General features: G+C 43.3%; 2 protein-coding genes across 8 annotated transcripts in view; both read left to right on the top strand.

Annotated features, from left to right (window-relative positions):
- Positions 1 to 5,568: 5,568 nt before the first annotated feature.
- LOC146507285 (uncharacterized) lies at positions 5,569 to 13,620 on the top strand. 6 transcript variants are annotated; one of them, XM_085180783.1, is made up of 4 exons: positions 5,578 to 5,739; positions 6,440 to 6,583; positions 7,224 to 7,366; positions 9,078 to 13,620. In XM_085180783.1, exon 4 carries the CDS (start codon positions 9,094 to 9,096, stop codon positions 9,757 to 9,759), a length of 666 nt encoding a protein of 221 aa, XP_085036909.1. In that variant the 5' UTR covers positions 5,578 to 5,739; positions 6,440 to 6,583; positions 7,224 to 7,366; positions 9,078 to 9,093; the 3' UTR covers positions 9,760 to 13,620. The 6 variants fall into 6 exon arrangements, 4 of the variants coding, with proteins under 4 accessions (XP_085036909.1, XP_085036910.1, XP_085036908.1 ...); XR_014877271.1 differs by lacking the exon at positions 7,224 to 7,366 and having other exon boundaries at positions 5,569 to 5,739; positions 9,149 to 9,261; XR_014877272.1 differs by lacking the exons at positions 7,224 to 7,366; positions 9,078 to 13,620 and adding an exon at positions 8,940 to 9,039 and having other exon boundaries at positions 5,569 to 5,739.
- susd1 (sushi domain containing 1) overlaps positions 13,614 to 23,391 on the top strand; it is an 11,848-nt gene continuing 2,070 nt past the window's right edge. The window contains exons 1-12 of one of the 2 annotated variants that reach the window (XM_085180778.1): positions 13,614 to 13,732; positions 13,864 to 14,007; positions 16,083 to 16,238; positions 16,360 to 16,512; positions 17,457 to 17,636; positions 18,650 to 18,829; positions 18,947 to 19,126; positions 20,766 to 20,945; positions 21,030 to 21,209; positions 21,367 to 21,546; positions 21,701 to 21,880; positions 22,118 to 22,282. In XM_085180778.1, the coding sequence (XP_085036904.1) occupies positions 13,678 to 13,732; positions 13,864 to 14,007; positions 16,083 to 16,238; positions 16,360 to 16,512; positions 17,457 to 17,636; positions 18,650 to 18,829; positions 18,947 to 19,126; positions 20,766 to 20,945; positions 21,030 to 21,209; positions 21,367 to 21,546; positions 21,701 to 21,880; positions 22,118 to 22,282 (1,933 nt within the window). In that variant the 5' untranslated portion in view covers positions 13,614 to 13,677. The other variant, XM_085180779.1, reaches the window with a different exon arrangement.

Raw genomic sequence — 23,391 nt, 5'->3', positions numbered from 1 at the left:
TCAAAAGACCCTTATGAAAAAAACACCGAGGGAACAGTTTACCCTGCCCGGGATAGGGTTACCGGGGCCCCGCCCTGGAGCCAGGCCCGGGGAGGGTGCCCGAGGGCGAGCGTCTGGTGGCTGGGCCTTAGTCCATGGGGCCCGGCCGGGCACAGCCCGAAGAGGAGACATGGGCCCATCCTCCCGCAGGCCCACCACCCGCAGGAGGCGCCATAGGGGTCGGGTGCATTGTGTGCCGGGTGGCGGCCAGGAGCGGACGCCCTGGCGGACTGACCCCCGGCTGCCAAGACTGGCAGTAGGGACATGGAATGTCACCTCTCTGGTGGGGAAAGAGCCTGAGTTAGTGCGTGAGGTTGAGAGGTACCGGCTAGATATAGTCGGGCTCACCTCTACGCACGGCTTGGGCTCTGGAACCAGTCTCCTGGAGAGGGGCTGGACTCTGTCTCAGTCTGGAGTTGCCCCTGGTGAGAGGCAGCGGGCTGGGGTGGGTATTCTAATATCCCCTCGGCTTGCTGCCGGTACGTTGGGGTTTTTCCCGGTGGACGAGAGGGTTTGTTCCCTGCGCCTTAGGGTCGGGGAACGGGTCCTGACTGTCATCTGCGCTTATGCGCCGAGTGGCAGTTCGGAGTACCCAGCCTTCTTAGAGTCCCTGGGGGGGGGGGGGGGTGCTGGAAGGTGCTCCACCTGGAGACTCTGTTGTCCTGCTGGGAGACTTCAATGCTCACGTGGGTAACGACAGCGAGACCTGGAGGGGCGTGATTGGGAGGAACGGCCTCCCTGATCTGAACCCGAACGGTGCTTTGTTATTGGACTTCTGTGCTAATCACAGTTTGGCCATAACGAACACCTTGTTCGAACATAAGAGTGTCCATAAGTGCACGTGGCACCAGGACGCTCTAGGCCGTAGGTCGATGATCGATTTTGTAATCGTATCACCAGACCTGCGACCATATGTTCTGGACACTCGGGTAAAGAGAGGGGCTGAGCTGTCAACTGATCACCACCTGGTGGTGAGTTGGATCAGGTGGCGGGGGAGGACGCTGGACAGACCTGGTGCACCTAAACGCGTAGTGAGGGTGTGCTGGGAACGACTAGCAGAGGCCCCAGTCTGCGAGATCTTCAACGCACACCTCCGGCAGAGCTTCAACAGCATTCCGAGGGAGGCGGGGGACATTGAGTCCGAATGGACCATGTTCAGCGCCTCCATTGCCGAAGCTGCTGCATTGAGCTGCGGCCGCAAGGTGGTTGGTGCCTGCCGTGGTGGTAATCCCCGAACCAAATGGTGGACACCAGAGGTGAAGGGAGCCACCAGGCTGAAGAAGGAGTCCTATCGGGCTTGGTTAGCCTGTGGGACTCCGGAGGCAGCCGACAGGTATCGACAGGCCAAGCGGAATGCGGCTCGGGCAGTGGCTGAAGCAAAAACTCGGGTGTGGGAGGAGTTCGGAGAGGCCATGGAAAAAGACTTTCGGACTGCCTCGAAGAGGTTCTGGCAAACCGTCAGGCGTCTCAGGAGGGGAAAGCGGTGCTCTACCTGCACTGTGTATAGTGCTGGCGGAGCGCTGCTGACGTCGACTGAGAAAATTGTCAGGCGGTGGAAGGAATACTTCGAGGACCTCCTTAATCCCACTGACGCGTCTTCCGAGGACGAAGCAGAGTCTGGGGATGAGGGGAATGACCCGCCAATTTCCGGGGGCGAGGTCACTGAGGCAGTTAAACAACTCCTTGGTGGCAGAGCCCCTGGTGTTGATGAGGTCCGCCCCGAGTTCCTGAAGGCTCTGGACGTTGTAGGGCTGTCCTGGTTGACACGCCTCTGCAATGTTGCGTGGAGATCAGGGGCAGTACCCGTGGATTGGCAGACCGGGGTGGTGGTCCCCATCTTTAAGAAGGGGGACCGGAGGGTGTGTTCCAACTACAGGGGGATCACACTCCTCAGCCTCCCCGGGAAAGTCTATGCCAGGGTGCTGGAAAGGAGAGTTCGTCCGCTAGTCGAACCTCTGATGCAGGAGGAACAATGCGGTTTTCGTCCTGGTCGCGGAACACTGGACCAGCTCTTCATCCTCTCGAGGATACTTGAGGGTGCATGGGAGTTTGCCCAACCAGTCTACATGTGTTTTGTGGACTTGGAGAAGGCATTCGACCGTGTCCCTCGGGGTGTCCTGTGGGAGGTGTTGCGGGAGTATGGGGTGTCTGGCCCATTGCTACGGGCCATTCGATCCCTATACAACCGTTGCAAGAGCTTGGTTCGCATTGCCGGCAATAAGTCGGACTCGTTCCCAGTGGGTGATGGGCTCCGCCAGGGCTGCCCTTTGTCACCGGTTCTGTTCATAATTTTTATGGACAGGATTTCTAGGCGCAGCCAAGTGGTGGAGGGCTTTCGCTTTGGTGGCCTCAGGATCTCATCTCTGATTTTTGCGGATGATGTGGTTCTGTTGGCTTCATCGGGTGAGGGCCTCCAGCTCGCACTGGAGCGGTTCGCAGCCGAGTGTGAAGCAGCGGGAATGAGGATCAGCACCTCCAAATCTGAGGCCATGGTTCTCAGCCGGAAAAGGGTGGAGTGCCCACTCCGGGTCGGGGATGAGGTCTTGCCCCAAGTGGAGGAGTTTAAGTATCTCGGGGTCTTGTTCGCGAGTGATGGGAGAAGGGAGCCGGAGATCAACAGACGGATTGGGGCTGCAGCTGCAGTAATGCAGACGCTGCACCGGTCCGTCGTGGTGAAGAGGGAGCTGAGTGTAAAAGCGAAGCTCTCAATTTACCGGTCGATCTACGTCCCTACCCTCACCTATGGCCACGAGCTGTGGGTAGTGACCGAAAGGACGAGATCGCGGATACAAGCGGCGGAAATGAGCTTCCTCCGAAGGGTGGCTGGCATCTCCCTTAGAGATAGGGTGAGAAGTTCGGCCATCCGGGAGGGGCTCAGAGTAGAGCCGCTGCTGCTCCACGTCGAAAGGAGCCAGCTGAGGTGGTTTGGGCATCTGACAAGGATGCCCCCTGGGCGCCTCCTGGGTGAGGTGTTCCAGGCATGTCCCACCGGGAGGAGGCCCCGGGGCAGACCCAGGACACGCTGGAGAGATTATATCTCTCGGCTGGCCTGGGAACGCCTTGGTGTTCCCCCGGATGAGCTGGAGGAGGTGGCTGGGGAGAGGGAGGTCTGGGCCTCTTTGCTTAGGCTGCTGCCCCCGCGACCCGGCCCCGGATAAAGCGGATGAAGATGGATGGATGGATGGATTTTTATTAAATTTTCTGCATCCATTTTTACAAAAGACAAATTGAACAATATGCCGTTTTCTTTTTGAAGAACATAAAACAATATGAAACATACACTCCCACCTCATAATTATAGGAGTACCAGTGGGTGTACAAAAAGAAAAAAAGGATCCAAACTAATAATACGAATAGTAAACCCTGGAGTACAAGATAGCAGTTCCTGAGTGTACAACAGAGATGTGGAGAGTTTCAGAACCCACACCCCCACACAGACACAGAAAAAACAAACCAAGAAAAAAAAAAACAAAACACAAACATAAGGAGTGGTCAGCTTAGTTGTAGAGATAAGTCAAATCTGTAAGGCCATCATAAAGCGCAGGCACAATAGAGTCCGTATACTTAAACGTAAGATGAAATAAAATAGAATAAAGTTGATTATGTTTTTAAACCCATTTTGCACAGAGAGGCATTTTTTGAAAAATGTATTGATAGCAATGTTGAACATTATTACACAGGAAAAAAAAACAACTACATGTAAAATAATCATACCGTGACGCCTCTGCCTTTGTAAATAGAGGGACAGTAACTGCGTGTGGCGCACAGCGTGACGTGGAAAAAGGCACATACCTTTGACGTTGCCTGACGAACTCTGTATTCCTCGTCCACACGTAAACGAAAAAAAGGAGTTTTAAAAATCTGTTTTCGGTGATTCCAAACGCCATTTACGTGTGGACGAAACAGCTGCGTTTTCAAAAATACCCGTGTAGGTGTGGACGTACTGTTAAAGAGTTAGTAGATTATTTTCTTACTACCTTTAATTTATTGCAGATTACTTGTATTTGCTTAATTGTTTACTAAATGTTTGAGGTGTGAAATAAACTGCAATGGAGCAAAATATGGGTGTGTGTGGTTGGAGGATGTGTTTGTGCGTGCGCGCGGGGGGGGGGGCATTTTTCTTGTAAAACAGCAAAAAAAAAAAGTTTGGGAACCATGAGTTAGTGTCCCATTAAACCATGGCAGCATGCACAATGTCAGGACCCTGAGGCTAAAGCAGCTAAATGGAATTCAGGCATCGTTTGATTTATTATTCATGTGCTTTTCCCTTTGTGACAAGTCAAAATGTCTCAAAAAGCTAAAGAGCAGCTGCTCTCTCAAACAATAAGAGTAAGAACAGAGAGTAGAAAGCACTGGTTTTCTAATTTAGAGCTGAGGCACACAGTTCCCGTGCACAACCGCCTCTGACCTAAAAACCTGCTGGAAAATAAGAAGTCACTTGTGAAAGATCAGATGCAGTTACAACATTAAGTGTCCTCTACATCAGTGCACCTGGTGCTTTAACACATGACTCTGGTGCATTCCTCAGGGTTTGCTGTAAATATTCTTGCATTCTTTGTTTGAGCTTTATTTAGTTTACACCAAATTGTTGTCAAACATAATCTAAAAGACTGTTTTTCCTTCAACATAAGAAATACATTTTCTGACACGTGGCATCTCCTTTGAGCCTTCTCTGTCGCTGAAAAAAAATAAAGTAATCCCCAGTTTAGTCATTATTGTAAGGTCACAGTCTTAATTTTAAAGATTTTTTGAAAGGGGTGTGTTGTTTGCTGGTTTGGTTTACTTCACAATATTTGTTGAATAGCTGAAAAGTTTAAATTCAAGGATGTAACACAATATTTAACACTGAGACTTAGAGCCTGTATTATATATTAGAAAACGTTCAGTGCATGGGATTGAAAAAAGTTTTAAAAGGACAAAATCAGGACAAGTGTCTGTTGTAGTTCTGCGTAAACAAGAATTCAGGAAGGGACTGCAGGTATGATCCGACTTCACTGCCAGCTCCAGTAAAAGTTAGCGCTCTGCTGGTTTTATCTTATCGCACTGAAGTGACAGAGGATAGAATATAGGTTGGATAACACATGAATGAGAAGACAATATTTATGCAGTCACTGATCAAAAGGACTAGTTTGACTTCAAATTATTATCACTATTATCATTTTGGTAAATAAAACTAAAATATAAAAAATGTTTTTAGAGCTATTAAGGGATCGGGGTAGATTAGACAATATAAGAAGTAACTGTCACGGCTGGGCAGCAGTCGTGTGATGGAATGAAAGAGGACCCAAGATGCAGATGGCAGTGGAGATTTATTTAAGGTGAAAAACCCAAGGCGAGGCCACAAAGCGAGGAGGCGAGGCCACAAGGCGAGGAGGCGAGGCCACAAAGCGAGGAGGCGAGGCCACAAAGCGAGGAGGCGAGGCCACAAAGCGAGGAGGCGAGGCCACAAAGCGAGGAACAGAGGGACACGGCAATATACCAAAATGATGCAGAGAAACACAGACGACAAGACAAGGAGCGCAGGCAGACACGCAGTATAAATACACACACCAGGTAATCAGGAAATGGCACACAGGAGGGGACACAGCTGGAACTAATGGGCATAACGAGACACAAACCTACAAAGTAAAACAGGAAACTCACAGACTGTTTCACAATACCAACTCGGGGACACAACCAGGACACAGAGGAAGGACACAGGTAGGGATGATAGAAACGCTAAACACACAACTCAAACCATAAGAAGAAATGCAAAACAGCAGAAACTGGAAAATAATAACAATAAACTCAAAACACTGGGTCAACGACCCAGGACCATGACAGTAAGTTATTGAGTTGCACATTTTTAGCTCGTTTGTCTGTTTTGCAATCAGGGCAAAAAAATCAGTTTGCAGTCAGGAAATGGATTTGAGAGCAAAATTACAGACGGGACTAAAGAAAATGATTTTTTTAAATCCTTTTGTAAATGTTTTACTTTAGATTGACATTTTGATTTTAATTAAAAACTACCTGTATTCACTGTATAAGCGGTGTCTATTTTAATATTGTTATTAACTGTCTGCGCATAAGCACGTTAGCATATTCTCCAAAATGGCAAATAATGTGCAATAAATTAACCTTTCTTCATTTCTTCATTTCCTTGTTTTGGGTGGTGTTTGCCTTTTTGCTATTTCTAATTTAACGAAAACTCAAAAGTCAACTCTGGGTGGTTAACATGTGAAGCAGAATCTATATAAAGGTCAATCCATTAGAAAATCACAAAGTTTAAAATAAGAGACGCACACACAGGTTCTGGTGTGAGTGCGTCGAGTCTGTGCCTGCCTCTGTGCAGCTACAGCTGTGAGCAGTTGTAGTGGATACGATGAGGGGAGGGCGCGTGTGAAGGATTTCTTGTTTGTAGACCACAAGGAATACTCTGCAAGCAGGAGACATCAGTTTTGCCAGCGGCACAGCAGAGCAGGAGGAAGCGCGCTTGATCATCCCATCTATGCCATGTGATTTTCCTTACATCGACCTGGGGAAGAGTTCAGGCTTAAAGCTTAAGGTAAAGGCATGTTTTTATTAAATTGATGTGTATTTTTACAGAAATGTGGATGTTCATTGTTGCATCAGTTGTGTGTTTGATGTGTAAAGGACAGTTTTAAGTAATGTTAGCATTCAAATAGCCATCATCATACATTAAGTGTACTCGATACTGCCAAACATTTTTAAAAAGTCAACTCTGTGATATTAAATTGTCTATTTTCTCCTGGCTGTGCCACATAGTTCCTCCTCCCAGAGATAAAGCTTCTCCCAGGCTGCTCGTACTCACTGCTGAGACAAAAGGAGTCGCCAGCCATGTGAAGCTAAAGCCATAAACCAATGAACGTGTTTAAAACATTATCTATTTTTCATCTGTTCTTGTTCTCGCTCAGTCACCTCTACAAACTGGAGCATTCCCACTCCAACATGTACACTGCAGATATTATTCATTTATAGAGTCCCAATTCTGTCTTGCAGGAGTCAGTCAAGTGTAAGAGGGTCAGTTTGTAAAGCTCCTGTGCAGAGTGCAGCGCATTTAGCACACAGAGGTATAAATCGCTCCTCTAGAAAAGTCTTTCAATACAGTTTCCAGTGTGCATATTTATTGCATATTCCCATTTGCATTTGTTTGCGCTTGTCCTTTCTTTAAAACGGGACTAAAGCTTGAAGATTTGCCCACTGACATGAATCTGTCAGCATTCCACGCCCATAAGCAGGATGGCAGATTTCCAGGATGTTCTGATGATCAGTGCCTTTATCACTTCATCTGAAATGTTTCTGTGTGGCAGCAGGGGAGGAGGAAGGTGTGTTTAAAAGAGATCAAACACTCACTTTCCTTGGTTTGTTAAAGCACTTTTGAGGCCTTCATCTGTCTCCACCTTCACAGAGCCGGTCCTTCGGGAATTCAGGTTATTTTTGCTTCCTTTAAAAGTAACGGCTTCTTTTATTTATTCAGAGAGGCCAGTGCATAATACAAGTCCACTATTTGTTGCCCCAGTTACACTGTTAGCAGAACACTGTACTATAATGTAACTGCACGATGTAGTCAGTTTGTAATTGTGCATTAATAATTCAAAAATTAATTAAATAAAGTAGGGGTAAATTTTGTTGACCTCAAATCATGTCGCAGCACCTTTATTCAGATTTTAGTAATAACTAGATATGTGACACCAGCCATGGTTTCTTTTTTTTTTCTTCTTCAAGGTCAACTTCGACCGTGGGCACTAACAGTGAAGGTCGAGGTTAAATGTTTAGCCAGTCTAGATAGACAACATTTAAAATATCTTTAAAACTGTGGTCACTGGACCGATAACGAACAGACAGACAAACAAATGGAAACGATTACATACTCCTTCCCTTCAAGAGAAAAAAACTGTTTCCTGTCAGAGGGTTTAATTATACTATCAAGCATTTTAATATACATCAGTGTCCATGTTGGTCATGATGCCAGTTTGTTTGCTTGAGGAGTTTGGAGCATTTCTGTGGGAAGCAGTTAAGTCAGGTGATGCTCTGCACATCACTGTTTCCTGTGCTGGATCTTCACAGACCCTCAGATGTCAGAGGGCCAGTAATTTTGTAGTGCCATGTTCTTGACACTTTCTTGACATTGGCATCAATTAATTTCTTTGGTGGAAATTCATCAGATTCATACAGTTGTATTACAGCTAAAAGATAAAATACCCGTCCAGGTGAACAAAGACTTTTTTTTTTTTAATTTTTATTTTTTTACAGATTTCATAAGTCTTAAAAGACTAGAAAAGAATGAACACAATATACATAAAATAATGATACAATTCAGGGCACAAACCCCAGTTTTCTGGGTCAAAGGTATTTGGGCTCCTAAAGTGAACTGTATTGCTTTTTCTAGAATCTGCAAAGAAAAAACAATTTTCCCGTTATATACAATGCAGACTCCAAAAGCAGGGATGTCATAATTTAATCATTTAGACCAGCGGTCCCCAACCTTTTTTGCGCCACGGACCAGTTTATGCCCGACAATATTTTCACGGACCGGCCTTTAAGGTGTCGCGGATAAATACAACAAAATAAAACTAGTACCAGTACCGAAAAAAAGAATTTATTCATAACACACGTGAAAAGACCAAGGAAAACCGAGTAAACGATAAAAACGATAACAAAATAACGCTGAAAACCGATTAAAAACCCTGAAAACTATACATTTCACACCTGAGCCTCAACTCTCGCGGCCCGGTACCAGTCTGAGGCCCGGGGTTGGGGACTGCTGATTTAGACCATTTTGTTTACTATGTAATAGTAATCTTAAAATTATTATATTAGTATTTATTGTTTGCTAAATATTCTCTTATTGTTAAAGAAAAAGGAAGGCCTATTTACTGGATTATTCTATATTGTTTTAGGCTCACAAAATAAACTAGCCCCAGATGTCTGTTGTTGTGAGCTGGTGTTACATAAATAATGTCTTGCAGTCATCCTCAGTGAACAGACTAGTTTCTAAGGTCAGAGACTAACCTCCAGTTTTTTTTGTTTGGTCTCAGTGTGAAAGAGATTTACATGAAGAAGCAAGGAAAAGGAAACACTGCCAGCATCCCCATTTCTTCCCCAACAGGGAGCAGCAGTGTGCAGGTCTACCATGACTATGAGAAGGTGGCCTTCAAGATGCATTCTGGAAATGGTCATGCTGCAGAAAACAGTTCTCATCCCAGGAGAGACCAGCTCTCCAGCCGAGCTAGTGCCACCGATCCAGACATCAACTCCATCAGCCACAAAGAAAAGCGCAGCACGAAAGACGAGATTGGCCACAGGAGCTTCATAAGGACGATGGAGTCAAGCAGCCAGGGCTGCTCGGGGCCAGAAGACAACTCAACAGACCCACATGAGACCCTGACAGAGACTTCAACTCTGACGTTTGTGGATGGACGCAGTACGGAGGAGTCAGCAGAGAGCCGCAGTCTCCACGGAGTGGGGATGGTTTATCTCAAGGAGTTTGTGCTCATAGATGATGATGAAGACGGGGACATGTCGCTAAGAGAGAAAACAGTGACAGATGTGTCCTTGATGGATGGAAAAGCTGCAGACCTGGTGTGCAGCAGGCTTTTGTCCACCTCCAGCGGTTCAGTGTCAGAGTACAAGGAAACATCTGCTCCTGACGCGCCTCCTCCTGAGGAGCCTGATGCTGCACATGAAAAGAAAAGCTGCTGTTTGTGCACACTTTTATGACCCTTCAGGATCTCAGCTTTGAAAACCAGCACAGCTTTGTGTCCATCATATGAACTGTGATACTGTCTGTGATAGAAACCTGAGCAGTCACTCGTGGTATGGGAAGCAGAAGAAGATTACATTCCTGACATGCTTTTTTTTAGCAACCAGCAAAACATGTTCATGTTCAAACATCAACCACTAATGTGTTTCAGTCAAACTGCTTTTTCATTATAAATATGAAATGTATGAAACAGTATGGTGCATTTGATAAAAGTTACAGTAAGAACGATTTGATACATGCATGTTTCTGCAATAAATGGCCGATTCTTGAAATATCAGGTGCTAACAAAAAATAAAAGAAATTTCAGTATTAAAATGTCCCGCCTACTTATATTACTAATGTCCCAGTTTCATTTTGTCCATTTGAGATAACTCTACCTTTAATAATTGTAACAGCAGTGCACAAAGATCACAATGACTGATCATGCAGAGAGAGTCTTAGGTTTAGGTTGCCCTGGATCCTGTGTTGTTTTTACAAATAGATCCTCTTTTTAACTGCATTGTTCCCTCGCCATAAAATATGTTGGCGCAATGGTTCAGTGCTCATCAACAGCTGGCGTAGGCAAAAATAACTGAGTGCCACCTGAGTGTTATTTTTATTTGGAAGGAATATGTGAAACACATTTGTCAGAACTCAAAGATACAAACTGTGTGTTTCTTTAAGATACAACCCTTTTTTCCTTACATGCGCTGTGTCCATGAACTTCTCTGGCTATTACACTACGATTTTTTTTGTGTGATAATGCAGGAGCCAGTGCATTCTCATCTGCTGTTTTTATTCAGCAGCTACCTGAAAGCACAAGGTATGCATGATGTCCAGTTGTGCTACTCTCACACCAGAACGGAGCTAGTGAGTGATTATTTTCTGCTCTTGATGTGATTTATAGTGAGAGCCTGACTGATACAAATGTAAACGATCTGTAAAGAAGGACAAATTCAGACAGACTTGATTCTTTGAGACTGTCTGGAGTTAACCTTTGGGATTATTTTAAAGGTACAGTGTGTAAAATCTCACCACTAGATGTCAGTAAATTGCAGTCAACTGGATTATATTTTGTTACCCTTTCAATTCAAGTGCATAATCCTAGCTACAGTAGCTGCTGTAGAACAATCAGCTCTGGCCACTGTTTATCTGTAGAGAGTCTAGGCTGTCAATCCCCTGTTTATTTCAGCTGTCAATATGTAGCCACGTCTATTTGCTTTGGAAGAGGCTGAAGACCTTTGTGAAAGGAGTCCAAAAAGAGTCGACGAGACAGCAATGCTAAATTCTGTCCTATGGTAGTATTTCTGAGGTGAGTTCTTGAGGATATCTTTAACTTTTCTGTCAGAAAGCACTGCTTTGAGCCTCTGTTAGGGTCTGCTCTCTCATACAATGTGAGAATGTAATCAAACTGTTTATCAGAGGAAAACTGTGTTTTTAGGGGTCTAAGGAGCTTGGAAAGAAAAGCGTCTGGACTTCTTTGAGTTGCTTGAAGACGTTTCACCTCTCATCCGAGAAGCTTCTTCAGTTCTAAGGGTCAATGGTGGAGAGTCCAGGATGATCCTCTACCTAATCACATGAGCCAAGATGTGAAAGCGGGTGTGGGTCACAATCAGCCAGGGTTTCGGGTGAGCTCATTGTGAAACCTGGCCCCACCCTATCATGTGATTTCCTGAGGTCAGATGGCCCAGGATGTGAGTGGGCGTTAAGGCATCTGGGAAGGGATCTCAAAACTGGATTATAGATGGCAGACAGTTGGTGTCGTAAACCACCGCCTCTGTTCAAAGATGGTCGCTCACAGTGGACGTAAATGGCTGTGTTTTTAGGGCACTTGCCCTAACATTAGCTGGTTAACTTATAATGTTAGTTTTTAACCAGCTGTTGTTGTTTAGCCAGCTTGTTATCAGCTGTCTGGAGACTTGAGAGTTTCAAGTCTAATCTGCTGATGATAAGGAATTACCAATATCAGGAATAAATTAGCATGTTTATGCACGTTTTCATGTGTAAGAGGCCTGTCTTCAGTTCAGGGGTCGAACACATGCTTGTCACATGATGAGTTTGAGGCTGAGACAAGCTTGAACTTTTAGTCTGCTTCTTTACATGGTTTATTGTTCGTTTGTGCATGTTTTATTGAGGAAGCTCAGTTTTAAAAGGAACTATTTGGATGTTTACATCATTTGAAACCTTGCTAAATACTCTTTCCCCTCAGACTTGAGGGAACTTATGGAAAAGAAATGAAAAACACTTGTTCATGTTTTACATATATTGTATGTCCCATAGACTTACATAAATATGATTGTTATTTATTCATAACGGTTGGACATTTTGCATTTGTTTACTAAGGACCAAGTATAAAGAAGTATAAATTCAGTATTGTTTTGAGTAGTAAAATTTAAAATGTTTTGATGCATGCTCAATCATCCAGGTAAGCAAATCCCAAAAAGTTTCCTATTTACACTTACCAGCCAGTGGACACTCTTTCAATGATGAGGATGTACACATCCTGAATGGGGAGGAACGCTGGTTTGAGCACGGAGTCATGAGGCCATTTACGTGAAAAGGGAAAGACCATCTCTGAATCGAGGAGGGGGCCTAAAGGTACATCTTTGACCATCTTACAATGCTGTGATTAAAGCCATTCCCCAACTCTCTGTGAATGGTACTTCTGGCCACTGATCAGTGGTTGTTGATCATTCGTCATGAGAATTTGCATATTAATGATCAAGGAACTGACCTCACAGCCCATTGTTCATGCAGTGGGCTGGTTTCAGTCACTGTAGAAATCTACTGTTTATAAGTTTGGGGAAACCTGCCGTCAGCTGAGACTGAAGAAGTCACTTGGATGAGTGACGAAACATTTCTCCCACTGAAAACGCTACGTCCAGATGAACAGAATCAATCTTTTGGGAAAAATGTGAAATGTTTGAGGAGAAAATTATATAAACTGTGTATTTAAACAATCATGTACTATCGGATTGTAAGTTTATTCAGTTTTTTATTCATTTATTTTTTATTTTCTCTCTTTTCCACGTGATGTTACTCATTTGTTCAAAGGGGTCACTTCCGTGATGTTTGACTAAACTAATGGTTTTGTGATTATCCAGACCTGATGTGTGCTCACACAAACGCAGTTTTCACTTTGATCTTTAGTTTGGACATAAATGTCTAAAACTGGCCCGTGAATATATAAACACACACACACACACACACAGAGCCACAGCTGTGAAGAGTTTAGCTTACTAATTTGAGTGACAGAAAACCCCAGTTAGGACCCTGCTGGGCAGAGAGATAGGAGCTCATCAGACTTATCTCCCCCTTCCACATCACCCACTGCAGACCCCTAGTTTCAACATAAATACAAAAATTTAAAACACCACTTATATATTTATGGAGTCTAATCTAAGTCAGCCGTCACTTAGCATCGGGTAAACTGCACTTAACCTTCATGAATCCATAAGAGCTGTGTCAGTGGTTAACACCAAACTGGTGTAATGAGGAGTTTAATATGCACAACACTAACTGTTACAAAGTGACACCATGTTTTTAAGAGGAAATTCAGCAGGTTTATGGGGCCAAATATAGCTGTTATCAGCTCCCACAGCTGAGTGGGCAGTCCACTGTGAGTAGTGAACGTATCATCTGCAGATGCGAGTAGTAACTGAACATGCCAGACGATGACAGCTAAAACCACAAAACTGCTAGAGGACCATTGAGAAAAGGAGTTTCTTTCCCAGGGTGACCTCAGCTCACCCACTCACAATTCTGGTTATCAAATGCGCTCAGCTTAATAATGGTGCACAAGAAGGAAGTACATAAATAAATAAAAAAAATAGAAAAAACGAAGATGAGGACGAAGAGGTTTTGTGTCGGGTGAAGTCCACGGGGAGACTGGAAGGATGGATGAAGGAACCAAAAGCATGATTGTGTTCTTTCTGCTCTTCGTTTTTTCAGGTGAGAATCCTGGTGACGTTTTTCTCCCCACAATTCTGATTTTATAATTACAACGTATGATTTATAGGACATAATGAACAACTTTAAGTATCAACATGATAATTGGAGAAGAGTCCTCTCTATCCTCTCAGGTAAGCCAGCAGAGGGTCAGAGTCTGTTGGATGTGTGCTCAACCTGCCATGCTAATGCCACGTGTGACGACAAGTCAGATGGCTCGGGCAAAGTTTGTAACTGCAAGTACGGCTTTGTTGGAAATGGAAGAACCTTCTGTCAAGGTAAGAAAAAATAAATTCTGTACTGCTGCTCCAGTTAATATATTAAAAATTAATCAAGTAACTTTATGTAATGTAAAAGAGGCTGCTCATAGGGATAAACCCACAGCGAATCAGCATCCACTTGTACAGTTTTCCAAGACTCCAAACAGCTCTTTAACGACTTTATGCTAACTATTTTGGTTTCATCAAATTTATCGTTTTTTACCACCAACATCAGGATAATTTCTAGCAACAGCAGTGATCTGTTAGCACTCTGCTGCTGCACAGCAATCAAACAGTATGTAACCAAACAGCCCACAAACCATAGACTAAAACGTTACACGTACCTGTTGTACAGTTTTCACATGTGCATCTCCACTGTCAGCATCTTGGCAGTAAAATGAGGGATGTGAGGAGAAGAGGCGGTCTGATTGACAAAGTGTTAGCCAAAGTTTTATATCACAGGCAATCATTTTAAAACAGAGTATGACCACAATTAACAAAGTAGATGTCATTTTTATTCCATATGACCCCAAACAAGTATTTACAGAATTTAACTTGTTTATAGAGGTCACATCAGAAAGACTTCAATAGGTCTGGAAGTTACATGAGTTAAGGCAAAGTTTCATTGGCTTTATTTTCCTAGCCTGAAGCTATATCCATGTTTTATGCTGGCTATGCCACAGGTGAGGTTAATAAGCTGGTGAGCATGATGGAGTATTTAGCAGCTCACAAGCTACAAATATAGTTCCAAATGATGCTCATGTTGCTTTACTCAGTATGTTAACAACCCCTTGCTTCCTGACACTTGAAGGTATGTCTTATTATACTTTCTATAATAAGACATATTATAGAATATGTCTTATTATAGAATAAGACATATTCTATAATAAGACATATTATAGAATATGTCTTATTCTATAATAAGACATATTCTTATTATAGAATAAGAAAGAGGCCAAAACTAGACAGAGTCTAATCCATACTCACAGCTTTATGAGGTTGTACCTGTATGGGCTTTTCTTGGGTAATGGTGATTTGAGCTAAATGCTAATCTGAACTGGCTAATACTCGCAGTGATCCTTATTTAGCACATTAGCATCATATTACATTTGATTATTAGCAAAAAAAAACCCCACAAAATGCTGCTAATGCTGAGGGGTATGGAAATGGTTTAGTTACTATCCAAGAGGCCAAAACTAGACACAGTCTAAATCCATACTCACAGCTCTATGAGGTTGTACCTATATGGGTTGTTCTTGGGTAAAGGTGATTTGAGCTAAATGCTAATTAGAACGGACTAATACTCGCAGTGATGTTAATTTAGCATGTTAGCATCAAATTACATTTAATAATTAGCAAAAACACAAAATGCAACTAATGCTGAAGGGTATGGAAATCGCTTAGCAAGTTTAATAAAGGCGTGAAATAAGTAAGAAGTATAAAAAAAAATAATTACAGAGTTGTATTAATACATACTACTAAAAGGAATGAGTATTCGGGCCAGATTTAAAAAAAAACATTTTTTTAAAAAAAAATAGATTAAGTCAAAATGTGGAGTCATATAAACTTGGAAGAGTTGGCCGGATTTTGTACAAAAAATAAACTGGCTGGCAGTGGACAGATACAAGGAAACTGATGGTTACACCCTCATGCACAAAGAGGATTTACAGCCTGCATCCTCTTTGCTCCACAGAGGTGTAACCACTGATATCCTCACATCTGTCCATTGCAGCTATTTCATTTTGCACAGATGCAGTAAGATTCCAAGATTGTTTTTCCTTCTGAACAGATGTAGTTTTCTGCACCATCTCTTAAAAATCCTCGACAGAAGTATTTTGTAGAGGGTCAATACTAATTTCATTAGTGAGATTTGAAACAACAACTTATTTATTAAAATTCTTGAATTTTTAGTTTATTCTTTTAAAAAGTATATATTTTAACCATAATACTCTATCATGCAGTTACTTATCTCACATTATTTGGGTTTATGAAAATGTCTATAAACTCTAATGGTAATTATTCCCATAGACCTTTTCCACACCTTTGACTTGCAGAAAAAAAATACTTATTGATCATTTTCTTTGTTTCTCCAGACAAAGATGAGTGTCAGATAGGATCCACTAAGATCTGTGGCCAGCACACCACTTGTCACAACACTTTTGGCAGCTACTACTGTACTTGTCTGGCTGGCTACAGCCCTTCTAACAACATGGCTGTTTTCATCCCAAATGATGGCACCCACTGCCAGGGTGAGTTTGCGCTGTACCCAGGGTTTTTTAAGCAACACCTATGATATTAGAAATACATTATTAAATGAGCAAATTTTAAGCCACGTGTTCATCTCTCTGGCTCATCTCTCTGGCTGTGCAGACATTGATGAGTGCGGGATCACAGGGCAGTGTGGAGAGGGAGCTCAATGCAGGAATCTTGAGGGCAGCTTTGATTGCAGCTGCCAGGTTGGATACAAAATCCACAATGGAGTAGAACCCTTTAACCCACTGAGAGACAAAGCTTCCTGCAAAGGTGCGCTCATATTTATTTATATGACTTTTTGTCACTCATCTAGAGTTCTGGTGTAATGTCAAAAATATATGGCTCTCGGTTTGGCTCTGCCACACTACTATCTGGTTAATATTATAATGAAGGCCAATGTGAAGGTTCTCAGTCATCCAGGTCATGGTAGTCTAAGGTGCTTGGACAGAAAAGTTTCTTGAAGACATTTCACATCTCATCCAAGAAGCTTCTTCAGTTCTAAGAGCAATTGGTGGAGACTCCCAGATTTTTAAGCCCTTTTGGGAGTGTCCCAAAGAGGGCCCAGGACCCCTAATCACACAAGCCAAGGTGTAAAAATGGGTGTGGGTCACAATCAGCCAAGGTTTCCGGTGAACCCATTGTGAAACCTAACCCCACCCTGTCATGTGATTTATTGAGAACAAATGACCCAGGATGTGAGTGGGCGTTAAGGCGTCTGAGAAGGGATCTCACAACTGGATTATAGATGGCAGACAGTTGGTGTTGTAAGCCCCGCCTTCTGTTCAAAGATGGTTGTTCACAGTGGACATAGATGGCTTCTTTCACTCCTCTTTCATCTGTCTTCTCTGTCCAAAATGTGAACACTGACATCCTCGAAAGAGTGACCTTTGACCTTTAGATGCAAACGTACAGCTGAGTCTTGACCTGTCAAGGTTGCTCTATGTTGTGCCATGCGTTTATGAAGTTGCTGGCCCAAGGTGTTTGGAAATGCTGTAGGTGTTGTGAGGTAAGATGGAGAACAATTGCTCTTAGAAGTGAAGAAGCCTCTCAGATGAGAGATGAAACATCGTCAGGACACTTAAAGAAGTCCAGACGCTTTTCTTACCAAGCTCCTTAGACAATGACAGTCAATCTTGAATTAAATCCATGCAACCAGTTGCTGTAAAGAAAAGCTGGATGTAAACCTAAGTTGTGTATAATCCTGTTCTGCTCAGTTGTTAACTGTGGCCCACCTGCACTACTGGAGGACACAGTGCTAGTGTCAGTCACAGGAACTACGTACAGCAGCGTGGCCACATTCATCTGCGATGAAGGCTTTGTGTGGAGGAGGGGAGACAACAGCTCTGTGTGTGGTGCTGAGGGGCTGTGGAGCAAACCTAACATGGTCTGTGAAGGTAATGAAACTCTTTGGTGCTTGTAGCTGTTGTGATGTTCAGCTCTGCTTAACATTAGGTGTTTTAAAATGCATTCACTGATATTTTCATGCTAACACTGGAGACAACACTGTGAATCTCAAGGTGATTATCTGCCAAATTTTTACTTATTCAGAGGATTTCAGGATCATTAAGCTCATTACTGTTTTGTTTGGGTCACTTTTGATGAGGTACCCATTTAAAAATTCATCATTAAAGGTCCTTATTGTACATTTGTGTGTTTAAAAATATGTTAACCCTCTCAAAATTAACAATGACTTTTAACAGATGTGAAGAAACAAGCGCTATAACTTTATTTCCACAGCATCTATGAAATGTGCGAGATATGAACTGAAGCTGAACGAGAGCCGCACGTGATACCAATCGGTACCACAAGATACATTTGAATGTAACCTTTATTTTCCAGGCTACTCATTCAAGGGACACAAAAGCAAAGCCTGATGAAGAAATAGAGAGATTAGAAACAGCAGCACATATCAGAAAATATCTGAACACATCCACAGGAGAAATGCTGCCCCCTGGTGCTGAAAGTTTTGTTAAATTCCATAAACAGAAATGACTAAAACCTTAAAGTCATGCGTCACATTTTTGTGCTTGTATTTACATGAAACTCACATACTGCAGTATTTGTTATCATCAGTTCAGAATGGAGAGTGTATTAATGCTGATTTTCTTCCGAATATGCTTATAAACCTAAAAAATGTTTAGTTTAGTTTTTTTTTTGCTGAAACAAGTTACTCTAATACTTGTTATGAGTATTAATGCATTATTTTTACTAATGTAAAAACTTGCTTAATAATAATAATAATAATAATAATAATAATAATAATAATAATAACATATTTGCATGTTTTTCCAACATCCAGAGAGTTTTAGCCAGTGACAGGATTGTTTATGAAATGGATCAGTTTGAGTTGTTGGAGATTTTCAGGTGAAAACATTTTCACGCAGCATGTCACTACTTTGGCTCCCAGAGGTTGACTGTGGTTCTCCACCTGCCGTCCCCCACTCACGCTTGCTGTGGAATAAAAGCACAAGGATGGGCACTGAGGTGGTTTATCAGTGTAACTCTGGATATCATAATGTTGGAAAGGGAAATGTCTCTATCTGTACTGCAGCTGGACAGTGGGCGGGTCCATCTGTGCTCTGCCGAGGTACTGTCACTGTACTTTCATGCTGATGAGGACTATTTCTAATCGAAAATGATTGACTGACCGAATTAATCTGAATCTTTTGTGTTTCGTTGTTGTGGTGATTGTCGTTCCTTGTAGAGATCTTGTGTGGAAATCCTCCTGTAATTGAATTCACTGGGCAGGTGTGGAGTTATAACTCCACCCCTGGCAGCACTGTGCTCTATTTCTGTAAAGATGGCTTCTATAACAAAGGAGAAAATAATGTATCCACCTGTCAGGAAAATGGTCAGTGGACATCCCCAACTTTGTCATGCCAAGGTAATCAAACAATGGATTGTTTTCTAAATTATTCAATTCAATTCAATTTTATATAGCACCGAAAAAACAACTGTCACCTCAAGGCACTTTATATTAACCACTTGGCGACAGTGGGAAAGAAAAACCCTCTTTCAACAGGTAGAAGCCTGTGATGGAACCAGGCTAAGAGGAGGAAGATGGGAAAACATCATAAGGACTTTTGAAAAAAAACAACAACAAATAAATAAATAAAGGTTTAATGTAGAGATTTAATGAGATAATTCAAGATTAAAGAGATTTTTTCTAAAGGTGGCACTCAGTAAATTGCCAATTTTAAAAAGTCACTTGATTTTAAGACCCCTTTTTATCTTGCTATGACAAACTAAACTATATTGTTCAATATCTTATTGCGATATTGAATATCGCAATAAGATAATAACATATTGAATATGTTTTGTGGACTTGGAGAAGGCATTCGACCGTGTCCCTCGGGGTGTCCTGTGGGAGGTGTTGCGGGAGTATGGGGTGTCTGGCCCATTGCTACGGGCCATTCGATCCCTATACAACCGTTGCAAGAGCTTGGTTCGCATTGCCGGCAATAAGTCGGACTCGTTCCCGGTGGGTGATGGGCTCCGCCAGGGCTGCCCTTTGTCACCGGTTCTGTTCATAATTTTTATGGACAGGATTTCTAGGCGCAGCCAAGTGGCGGAGGGCTTTCGCTTTGGTGGCCTCAGGATCTCATCTCTGATTTTTGCGGATGATGTGGTTCTGTTGGCTTCATCGGGTGAGGGCCTCCAGCTCGCACTGGAGCGGTTCGCAGCAGAGTGTGAAGCAGCGGGAATGAGGATCAGCACCTCCAAATCTGAGGCCATGGTTCTCAGCCGGAAAAAGGGTGGAGTGCCCACTCCGGGTCGGGGATGAGGTCCTGCCCCAAGTGGAGGAGTTCAAGTATCTCGGGGTCTTGTTCGCGAGTGATGGGAGAAGGGAGCCGGAGATCGACAGACGGATTGGGGCTGCAGTAATGCAGACGCTGCACCGGTCCGTCGTGGTGAAGAGGGAGCTGAGTGTAAAAGCGAAGCTCTCAATTTACCGGTCGATCTACGTCCCTACCCTCACCTATGGCCACGAGCTGTGGGTAGTGACCGAAAGGACGAGATCGCGGATACAAGCGGCGGAAATGAGCTTCCTCCGAAGGGTGGCTGGCATCTCCCTTAGAGATAGGGTGAGAAGTTCGGCCATCCGGGAGGGGCTCAGAGTAGAGCCGCTGCTGCTCCACATCGAAAGGAGCCAGCTGAGGTGGTTTGGGCATCTGACAAGGATGCCCCCTGGGCGCCTCCTGGGTGAGGTGTTCCAGGCATGTCCCACCGGGAGGAGGCCCCGGGGCAGACCCAGGACACGCTGGAGAGATTATATCTCTCGGCTGGCCTGGGAACGCCTTGGTGTTCCCCCGGATGAGCTGGAGGAGGTGGCTGGGGAGAGGGAGGTCTGGGCCTCTTTGCTTAGGCTGCTGCCCCTGCGACCCGGCCCCGGATAAAGCGGATGAAGATGGATGGATGGATGGATGGATGGATCTTATTGCGAAGTAAATTAAAATGTCTTGTGCTTTCAGTTGTTTTTATAATCCTCCATAACTCCCCTTGTGTATCATTTCCCGTCATAGAGATATTATGTGGGAATCCTCCAAATCTGCCTCACACTGGACAAGTGTGGAAAGGTAGCTCCACCCCAGGAAGCACTGTAATTTACTACTGTAAAAAAGAATTTTATCACAGCGACGGAAACAATGTTTCAGTGTGCACAATTAATGGTTACTGGACAAAACCAGATATCTCATGCAAAGGTAACATCTTTCTTCTGGCGCTCTCGAGACACAAATAACTGTTTATTTTCTTCTGTTAAATGATAGATTTGTTTTCATCTGTAGAAGTTGACTGTGGCAAGCCCCCACTCATCCCTAATTCAGTCATGCACTGGGATAAAATTTCCACTGTGGGCTCAAAGGTTATTTATCAGTGTAAACCTGGATATCTCAATGCTGGAACAGGGAATGTATCTGTTTGTAGTGCCGGTGGAAAATGGGATGGAGCACCTATCCTTTGTCAAGGTGACAATTAACTATAAACTTGTGTGTTCATTACTGTAAAGTAATTTTAAACCACTGTGCAGTTTAACCATACACAATTCAAAACTCACTGAAGCATTGCTGACAACATACATCTAGCTATTATCACCCACAATGACCAGCTTTCTTTTTGTTGTAGAAATCAACTGTTGGAAGCCTGTTTTAAAACCCAATGCTAAAATGTTATGGGATGGCACATCACGCATTGGTAGTGTGGTTTATTACCAGTGTGCAGAGGGATATTACACCAGGAGCCTGAGAAACTACTCAGTATGTGGAGAAAACGGACTATGGGAGGATATTGATCTGTGGTGTGAAGGTGCAGATTATTACGTAATGCATGTTCAGGGGCTGTTGTTGTCGTTGTTATGGAAAAAAAGGCATGTTTAATGGAGGATTGGACAGTGTGTCTGTCTTGTTGCATTTCTTTATAGCCCACAGTCTGTGCTCATTCATGTCTGTGTGTCAGACAGAAATAAGCTGTGGTCCCCCAGTAGCCCTCCCCCACGCTAACCTCCTGTGGGGCCACAACAGCACACCGGGCAGCACTGTGCTGTATGAGTGTATGGAAGGATTTTACCAGGAGAGTGGGAATAATATGTCAACATGTTCACTATCAGGAGAGTGGGGGGAAGTATCTATAAAGTGCAAAGGTAGAGTAACGATCTCTCTGTATCTGTTCAGCAGTGGGAGCATGATTATTTCTGATTATTAGCATGCTGTTTACGTGTTTGCATGCTGCTTATTAATTTGTTTGTCCCTGCATGCTCTGTGGGTCTTAATATTTTTCTTTATTTCTAGGATTTTGGTTTCCTTTAGGTGCATGCTGAAAAAACAATGAATAGCACTATTTCTGAGTCATTAAACAATTCACTCTTGCTATTTTCCAGCTAAATGTGGCCCAGCTCCTTTTCTTGCCAACTCAGAGGTGGTGTGGCATAATAGAAGCGTTGTGATCCACCGCTGCGTGGCAGGATATCACAGCTGGAGGGGAAGCAACGTCTCTGTGTGCGGGAGCTCCGGGGAGTGGCAGAAAGCTACTCTGAGATGCATAGGTAAGTGTCAGCATACAGTTAAAGCCACAGTTCTCATTGTTTCATTACAGGCAAATGTTTAACTTGTATTTAGTAGCTTTTCAGTGCATCTTTCATTATGGCCCAAAGAGATTCTGATGCAAGTTAACAAGGCTGAAAAGCCCCCCAAAAGCCCCCAGTAATTACTGGCCTTCAGAATACTCAGTATTCTTAAAAGGAAGGACTGTGCTGGCCAAAAGGCCTGAAAGACTGCAGAAGACAACTAAAGTGGCTGACTGCATAATTTTCATTACATCTAGCATATACATACATAAGAACATTCTTGATGAGGTAGGTGAATGATAGTTAAAGTCTGCAACCAAGAAATTCCTTCATGGATGGAAATATAGTGTGTTTACAACAAGGTGCAGACCACTGGTTACACTCAAGAACAAGAAGGCCAGATTAGTCTTTGTCTGGTAAAACAAAATAGAGGCTGATCGGTTCTGGCAAAGATTCTTTTGATACAAGAAAGAGATTAAATTGTACCATAATGATGGCAAGAGAATGAAAGGAACTGCTCATGTTCCAAAGCACAGCACACCATCTGTTAAACACGACAGAGCCAATGCTTTAGCATGGGATGGCTGCCAGTGGAATCAGGTCTTTAGTGTGTGATTGATGACGTGACTGTTGATAAAAGTAGCAGGATGAATTCTAAAGTGTACAAGGCGCTACTCTCTACTCAGATTCAGCCACATGCTGCACAACAGACTGGATCGTGCTTCACAGTACACGTGGATAATGACCTAAAGCATAGCTTTATGTTGCAAAGAAATTATTCTTCAGTGGCCAAGTAAATCAGCTGATCTCAGTCCAATGGAGCATGGTTTTTATTAACTGAAGACAGAACTGATGGAAGAGTACAGTATAATTGTCATAAGCTTTGTGGATTGTTGTTATTTACAGAATCAAAGACAGGAGGCAGAGAGAAAACTCAGTGTAAGCTTTGATTTTGATTTCCCAGGTGATAAACAAAGTTCAGAGTCCACAGAGCAGTTTACAGAAAACTAGGAATCCATAGATCAGGAAATACTAAGAATTCCAAACACAAGCAAACTCAGCACTAGATGATCCACAGCTGGAGGGAT

This window comes from Neolamprologus multifasciatus, chromosome 12, assembly GCF_963576455.1.
Source record: "Neolamprologus multifasciatus chromosome 12, fNeoMul1.2, whole genome shotgun sequence".
NCBI classification, from domain to species: Eukaryota; Metazoa; Chordata; class Actinopteri; order Cichliformes; family Cichlidae; genus Neolamprologus; species Neolamprologus multifasciatus.
This window is presented reverse-complemented; position numbering and strand designations above follow the sequence as displayed.